The sequence below is a fragment of the Rhipicephalus microplus genome, unplaced genomic scaffold (genome assembly GCF_043290135.1).
Source record: "Rhipicephalus microplus isolate Deutch F79 unplaced genomic scaffold, USDA_Rmic scaffold_262, whole genome shotgun sequence".
Taxonomy (NCBI): domain Eukaryota; kingdom Metazoa; phylum Arthropoda; class Arachnida; order Ixodida; family Ixodidae; genus Rhipicephalus; species Rhipicephalus microplus.
This window is the reverse complement of record NW_027464833.1, coordinates 85,843-93,891: the sequence shown is the minus strand read 5'-3', so window position 1 is coordinate 93,891 and position 8,049 is coordinate 85,843. Positions and strand designations below refer to the sequence as shown.

The following is an 8,049-nucleotide window of genomic DNA, read 5'->3' as shown; positions in this document are numbered from 1 at the left end:
ATGTTGTGATGCAAAAAGCCAACGCAATGTGAAGACGTCCTTATTACGTCACAAATCGTAAGAACTTGTGACGTTATTTTGACATCATGACGTGATGTCTTCACGACAATTTCTCGGGCGGAAATTCGTAATATTATTCTCGCACTCGTCTCGGCATTCATTGCTACTAGCGTTCTCTTATTATATAAAGCTGTCTCAAAATTGTCGCACGGCCCTTTAAACGGTCGTCAGTGGAGCGCTGCCGCAATCATTGAACACAGATACGTAATACGTTCCTACAATACATAATTGAACTTATTTGCTGACAGTTCTTAGCTTTTACAGTCTAATAACACTTTTCAGAACCTCCAGATATTCCGTTAACTTCATGATAGACTGTACAAGAGTTAGAAACTAACATCTTATTAGTGGTGCACTCTTTAAGTAGGTCATAAGTGTGGAAAGCGGATAGGCAAGAACACTTTATTGAAGAACATGGAGGCGAGATCGGTAGTGCAAACGTTTGTTTTTCACTACACCGAATCGTGCCAAGTTGACACGGTAATGTTCTCACCCAACTAGCAACGCGACTTTGACTTATTGCCAGTACATCACTTCCGATGCCTACGTTGTTCTTAAAATCGGTTACACAACAGTGCAGGCAACGTCTATCTCTTGTTGCGTTTAACGCCAGGTGATTTTTCGTACCGAAAAATGCGCCTGAAGAACAGCGCACGCTGTTGTTAGTTCTAAGGCGTTATTATGAATTTGGAAATTTTGAATCTATCAAAGCTACAGACCTACCTGGCACCGCTTCTGCTTCACGAGCACGGCAAGCCCGATGCGAATGGCGACGCTGAACCACATGCGGTAGACGAGGTTCGGTGCCTCCGGGAGCTGCTCGACCAGCGTTGTCATCTCCTCCATAGGGATGCAGCACATTTCGACGTCCGTCTCGCACGCACACTGGCACACCGACGGTCTCGACGTCAGGAAGCCCAAAAGGCCGAGACTGTCGGGCGCCACGAGGTAGTCCTGGAAGGCTCCTTCGCAGAAGTAGAAGCGCGTAGAGTCCGAGTTGGCGAGCTGCACGGGGTTCGACCAGGGCTCCTCGTTGCAGCCGCTCACCCGGACGATACCCGAGCAGATGATGAAGACACAGTCATGCATGTTGTTCTTTTCCACCAGTAGCTCACCTTCCTTCAGATATTGGTAGAAGCAATTGAGCAGCTGCGGCACGACGTCGCGCGAGAGCCACGGCACGCTGAGCATCGTGTTGAATGCTGTGTTGCCCACGGTCACGTTGGCGGGCATGCCATCGGCGCGCTGGATCATCCACGACAGGTTGGAGAAGAGCAGGCTGAACTGCTTGTCGTCCAGTAAACCCCCTTTATGCAGCTCCCTGAGGCCGTCGAACGCCTTGTTAAGGATCTTTTGAGCTGCCTGGCGAGTCTTGGTTGCCACTTCGATATTGGGGTAGCGCTGCTGGATGTCCACAACGTTTTTGAGCGTGTGCAGCTTGTTCAAGCCACTATTCTCGCGTATGGAAGCCGCCAACTGGGGTATGGCGACGAAACGGGATACCTTGTTCATCGCCTCGTCTTCAGCTGTGATGTAGGCCCAGCTAAGGTCATACGCGTAGAACAGTTTGCGGTTCAGCAGCCAATTCAGCATGTCCCATATCCACAGGAATAGCACGACGCGTTTCTGCAGCATCTTCACGATCCGACACGAGATTACTGTGATGAAGCTTATCTGCAGGACGCTGGTGTAAGTGGCGTCAGGCTTGGTGCCGCCGCTCACGGAGGTCATGCTAATGAGAAAGAACTCGATCACGACCAGGAAGTACATGATAACATCAAGCTGCTTCCAAAGATTCTTACCCATGCGCAGCATGCCAAGGGTGTACACCAGGATGACCATCTCTATCGAGTAGAGCAGAATGTAAGCTGCTTGCACTGACGTGGTGATCGACAGGAGTAGCTCGTACTGGAACGGATCCGAGCGCTTTTTGATTATAAACAAAGCCAGGCCACTGAGCAGCAAGACGAAGCCCAAAGCAACGAATCCGACTAGCGCATGGTACCAGCCTTCCTTGAGCATGGCTGACAGGAGGCTAATGTGCTCTATGTCCTCTTCGTCATCTTCCGTACGTAAGCGGGTGGAACGTCTTGTATTGTATTGGCGCTTTTTGATGGCTTCGTTACCGGTGAATCGTTGCACCAAGTCCTTAAGCCCATAGATCCAACTGGGGATGGTCACGAAAGGCTTCATCATGGTGTAATCCAGGGAGACTTCCATCTCCATAGCATACTGCAGGGAGGCCAGTATTTTGCTCTTAGTTTTGCTGTGAATCATGCCATCCTCGTATTGCTTGTTGCAACAAACCTTCTGAAGCCGAAGGATGGAACAACTGGCCTTCCTTGCAGCAGCATTCCTGTAGGCAAGTGCCGGCAAGTCTGTCTGCTCAGCGTGGTCGTCTTCGTCGACGTCTTCATAAGGGTTTTCAATACACGTGTGCATCTGAACCCACTTCCAGTCGGCACCCGAGAACTTCTTGTCTCGTCGCTGAAAGTTAGTTGATGAACTTGCTGTGTTTCGAAGCGCGATTATGACCATGTTCATGTTGGCCCTTTCCACGTCCGTCAGTGCCAGTAGCCCGAGGATCGACATTAGCTTTGGCAGTGTAGTGGTATTCAGGACTTGCACAAGGAAGAGCGTGCCCAGGCGAACAAATTGTTCCTGGAGGGCGTACTTGAGGTTGATGTTCGGAAAAGCTCTGGTCAAGTCCAGGGCGATCATTATGGCGCCCTTGAAGTTCGCCCAGGCCACAATCAAGCACTGCTGCCAACTCAGGCTATAACCCACTGATGCCAACAGCGGATACAACACGATTATGGTGACAAACCGGACACCGATCTTGGCAACGTACGCGTTGACTGGGCTCATTATCTCGTGCCACGACAGAAACTCTCGCGAGTCTCGGCCTATCCAAAAAGCAGACAGGAAGATGATGACGATTTCGTAACCGTACCTGATGAGCATCCAGAACTTTCTGATCGATATCGGATTGTACACAGTGGCATCTGCATGGGAGCTAGCGGCGAGACCCATCGAGAGGATGGTGCTGATGCCAGCACCGTACATAAACTGCTCGGCGAAGGCCCACGTTGTTATAACACTGATAGCACTCACCATGAAGCAGACGGGAAGGTCCTGTGCCAACACTATCATAACCATCGCGAGTGCTTGTCCCAGCGCCCTGCCCATCAACGGCCCGATGAACAGCGTAGACGTGACTGTCCTCAGGAAAGCGTAAATAGTCAACTTCTCCGGCAACGTGCTGAACCGGTAGGCCATCCAGAGAACGGTGGCTCCGATGAGCGGCTCTCCCATGATGATGGTCTCGAGTATGTGCGAGCGGGCCGACGACAGCGCGTTCATGTCGGACACGAGCATAAGCTCTGGACAGCACGTGAGCAAGCTGATGAGCACCATCTCGGCCAGGTGCTGTTTTTCGGCGTCGCGCATACCCGACATGTACAGCATGAAGAGCATGGTGCTAAAGAGCAGACCACCGAAACCAAGCAGCACGCACTGCCAGAAGCTTTGCCTGAACAGGTGGCTGCGCAGGTTGATCGAGCCGGTAAACGTGAGCACGGGCAGGTAGAGGAACAGCAGCTCGCGGATTTGCTGGTCAGTAACCGGAAGGACTTTCTCTTTCGCGTCGTAGCCACTGACGAGGCGGCCTGCACCGAAGCCCAGCGCAGCAAACACGGCAACGACGGGTATGCTGAAGAAGCGTCGCAGCGCGCGACACACGCCGGCTACGATGGCCACAAGCAGGAGGATGATCACGCTCACCTGCCTGTCGCGCAGGTTGAACTCGACGTCGCCTTGCTTGCCGATCATCGAATTCATCTCTGCACATCTGCGTCTGTAGACTGGCTACGACGAAGAATGAGGCCTGGAGATCGCGATGAAGGCCTCCGCGTGAACCGTGCTCGCGTGACCCGTGCGTCCGAGGGTGTCTTCTTCATTCTCTGCAATGTCGTGTACTGACATACGATGCTGATGCTGAAGACCTCTGATGGATGGCGCTTACCCACAAAGGGGGATGGGCCAAGAACCGGGCGGCAGGATACCTAAATGAAACTAAACTGAAAATGAAGCCAATCTGAAAAAGTAGTTTAAAATAATACTACCAAAAAACAAAAATGTGTGCTGAGCAAGCGGTCAAACCATCTTTTGTTTTTGAAAGACATAACTACGAATCATAAACTAAAGATCTGAAAAGGTAGTGGTTCACTAGCATGGTAATTTTTTAGTTGCGTTGATGTAATCAAACACAGCGGAGCATACATCCCTGTGGCAGTAACCAATTGAAGTTCCGCCAAGTGATAAAATTACTGGTAAATTTACTTGTATTCCTAGCTTATGTAATGGGGCTACTAAAAATCTTTTTCTCCGATAAGAATAACGATGACAGAATAAAAAAGAAATGTTCAATTGTTTCAATTTTGTTGCACCAAATGCATAGCGGTGACGCCTTGAGCTGAGCTTCATTAAGGTAATAATTTAGTTGTGGAACTGCACAGCACAATCTGGTATAAGTGACCTCTAACTGGCGAGATACACACCACTGTTTATTCCAGCAATAGCTCAAATGCTTGAAATCTTTGAATTTATCCAAATTACCTTTTCCCCATTGCAGGCAAGTATTTCGGAACCTTAGTGTGGTTACGTAAGCCGTATCTGGCAAAACTGGGATGGTGGGCCCACCCAGGGATACTGCTGCTAAAGAGTCCACCATTTCGTTCAAATATAATCCGCGGTGGCCTGGTACCCATAGCAAATGCAGTTTTTTTTACGTTTTTCGGTACTAAATTCCGAAACGTATTCATCAGCTCTGAATTTACTGCCGCAGAAAGTGCATTACAAACTGATAACGAATCTGTAATGATAACTGCTAATGATTCGCTTGAGGGTAGTTTGCGTAGGGCAAGAACAATGGCCAATAATTCTGCCATGAATACCGGGGTATAATCTGGGAGTCGAATCGAAAAGGACCAGTCCAAAAAAGGAGAGAAGATGCCAACCCCAACCTTTTCTTTTGACACAGATGCATAAGTCGCTATGATATTGCTTATCTCAAGGTGGGCTTGATAATCTGCTAACTGGTCATTTAAATACCTATATGCCAATTGTTTCGCGTTATGAGAAAATATATCATCGAATTGTATGCTAAGCATTGACTTTAGGTTGTGTATTGGACCAATATGTCTAATTTTTACATTAAGTTGCTTTAGTAGTGCTTGTGCAAATACTATTTGCGGGGTGTGTAGTCGCGACCAATGGGTTTCAAAAAATAAAGTCGGTTCTTGAATGAAAGCGTAAAATGAGAGTCTTTGGGAGAACTGTATATCTTTAAGAATGCTTGCACAGTAAGAATTTTAAACCTATTTAGCAGACAAGGTAGGCGAGCTTCCATATACAACACGTTATTTGCAACAAACTTTGGTAGACCCAGACACAAACGCAACGCTTCTCTTTCCAGCAGTATTAGGGGTCTCATTTTATAGGCTGCGCTGCCAGAAAATAATACACATCCGAATTCCATGATGGGCCGCACATAAAGTTTATATATCATTATTAGCACATCTCTTCTTAAACCCGCTTTACGGTTTGCAAGCTTCCGTAGCCACCCCATGGCCCGTGTTGCCTTGGAGTACACATCATCAATGTGACTTCTCCAATTTAATGTGTCATTATATATGATGCCCAAATATTTAAGGGAATTCGCCTGCGGGATGAGCTCATTACTGTACATTAACGAGATGTTGATAGGCTGCAGAAAAGAGTATGCAAGGAGCACACTTTTCTTTACGTTCAGGGTCATATGAATATTTTAAGGCATCTTTCTATCATATTGAGATAATTTAGTAGACTCTGGTGTAATGATTGAAGGTCGGTATTACTTGCGAAGAGAGCAATATCGTCCGCGTACACATATAACTGAATATCCTTAGTTGATGGAATGGAGCTTAAGAAAATGTTAAATAAAGCTGGCGACAGGACAGCCCCCTGTGGTACGCCACGTGTCTGCTTATATCTATTCGACGAGTACCCATCTTTAAAGCAGTAATATTCTCTCCCTCCTAAAAACTCCGACACCCACGCAGTGATGTAGTTGGGAAAGTGGTGATATTCCATCTGTTTTAATAAAATTGAATGCTCAACTCTATCGTACGCTTTAGCCAAATCTAAAGTAACTAAAGCACAGTATTGGCGCTGACGCCAAGCCAGTTGTATTCGGCTCTCTAAATCAACATGCGTACACCATATTGAGCAACCGGATCTAAAACCAATTTGACTTGGGTTTAATATTGCGTTATTATTAATATATTTCATTGCCCGGGCATTCAAAACTCTTTCAATTAGCTTAACCAGATTTGACGTGATTGATATTGGCCTTACATTGTCCAAGGCGAATCCTTTTTCCTGCTTTTTAAGAAGTGGAATCACTTTAGACAGCTTCCATTCCGCAGGTATCCAAGCTTTTGCCAAAAAAAAATTCACCAGATTAAGTACTTCAGTTGGACAAATCTCGAATATTACTTTTATCATTGAATTTGTTACCCCGTCTGGTCCAGGTGCCGAAGGAGATAAGTGCCTTATTATCTCTGCCAGCTCATCTAAAGTAACCTCCTCGAAATCCTCGCCTGCCATTGGCTTCACAATGTGCAGTGTTAGAGTTGACATAAATCTATCTTGGAGCCCTTTCGCAATATTTTCTACTAAATCAGAGAGCTCACGGGGAGAAAGAACAGAAGAGTCAATATTTTCAGCAGGTGGTAACATCTTTTGAGATCTTAAAAATCTGAAGAGCGCTTTTTTGTTTTTAGCCCTAGAAGGATACTCATGTCGTTTCATATTATAACCATCTTTTGCTGTACTTACTGTGCGTTTGAAGTCTGCTGCTGCGAATTAATATACACACAAATTTTTTGGACATTGGTTGACCAGCAGTTGTTTCCATGCAGCTTTCCGTTTTCTATAGCTCCTCGTGCACTCTTCAGTTCACCATGGACTAAAAGAACCTCTTGTGGCCGAGTCTAATTTAAACGTTGCGTCTTTTACTGATCTTTTTAACACTGCACACAGACTCATAGCCCCAATGTCCCTTTGTATGTCCTTGCGGTGAACAAAAGTAGCCCTCAAGTCTTTTTCTAATTTTCTATAGTTGAGGAATGAGCGGGCCTTTTCGGCGACATGTATTTTTGGAAAGTTCAGTACAAAACTAATAGGCAAGTGGTCACTGTTAGTAGCACAGTCTAAAGTTTGCCACGAACATATATTTAGAGATGAGCTTGAAAATGTCAAGTCAATTACAGATTTAGACAGACCTCGGATAAAAGTAGCAGATTGCGAATTTAAACAAGATAAATTCTTGTCAATAGCCAATTCCCACAATAGTTTTCCGCTTAAATCTGTTTTAAAACCCCAGGCTGGACTCCCAGCATCTCCGCTATGTCTCTTTTGCAAGGAATCAGAATCAATAGATCATTTCTTTTTATCCTGTCAACGATATTCTTATCAATGAAAAAGATACCTGGTCGAACCGATTGAGAAGCTAGGTTTAAAAATAAACGTGGAAGTAATTTTATCCTTCGGAGGGATTACATTAGGTTATAGCCACAGGGAGGTTTACTCTGCCGTGTGTGCGTTCATAATGGCAAGAAAATGATTACCTTGTTAGTCTATTGTTATTATTATTTACGGCTACGAGACTACCTGAGTGTGAATGCCTGACTTATAACTATTACGCTTGATGATCCTGCCACCCCGTTCTTGCCGTTCCCACATTGTGGGCGAGTGCCAGCAAAGCTGAAGGCGCGTCATCATCATCATCATCATCATCATCATCATCATCATCATCATCATCATCATCATACCTTCTGTGTTGCTATTGCTGGCCTAAGTGTGTACAGACTCTTTCAAGAGCCGTATTTTTAGTTCTGGCATGTACAAGGCCTAATGTTTGTCTACAAAAATGATATTTGTGCTTTT

General features: G+C 46.0%; 1 protein-coding gene across 1 annotated transcript; it reads right to left on the bottom strand.

Moving 5' to 3' along the window:
• Positions 1–418: 418 nt before the first annotated feature.
• On the bottom strand, positions 419–6,370 carry LOC142792909 (sperm-specific sodium:proton exchanger-like). The gene has a single exon (XM_075885708.1). It carries the CDS (start codon positions 3,898–3,900, stop codon positions 772–774), a length of 3,129 nt encoding a protein of 1,042 aa, XP_075741823.1. The 5' UTR covers positions 3,901–6,370; the 3' UTR covers positions 419–771.
• Positions 6,371–8,049: the final 1,679 nt, after the last annotated feature.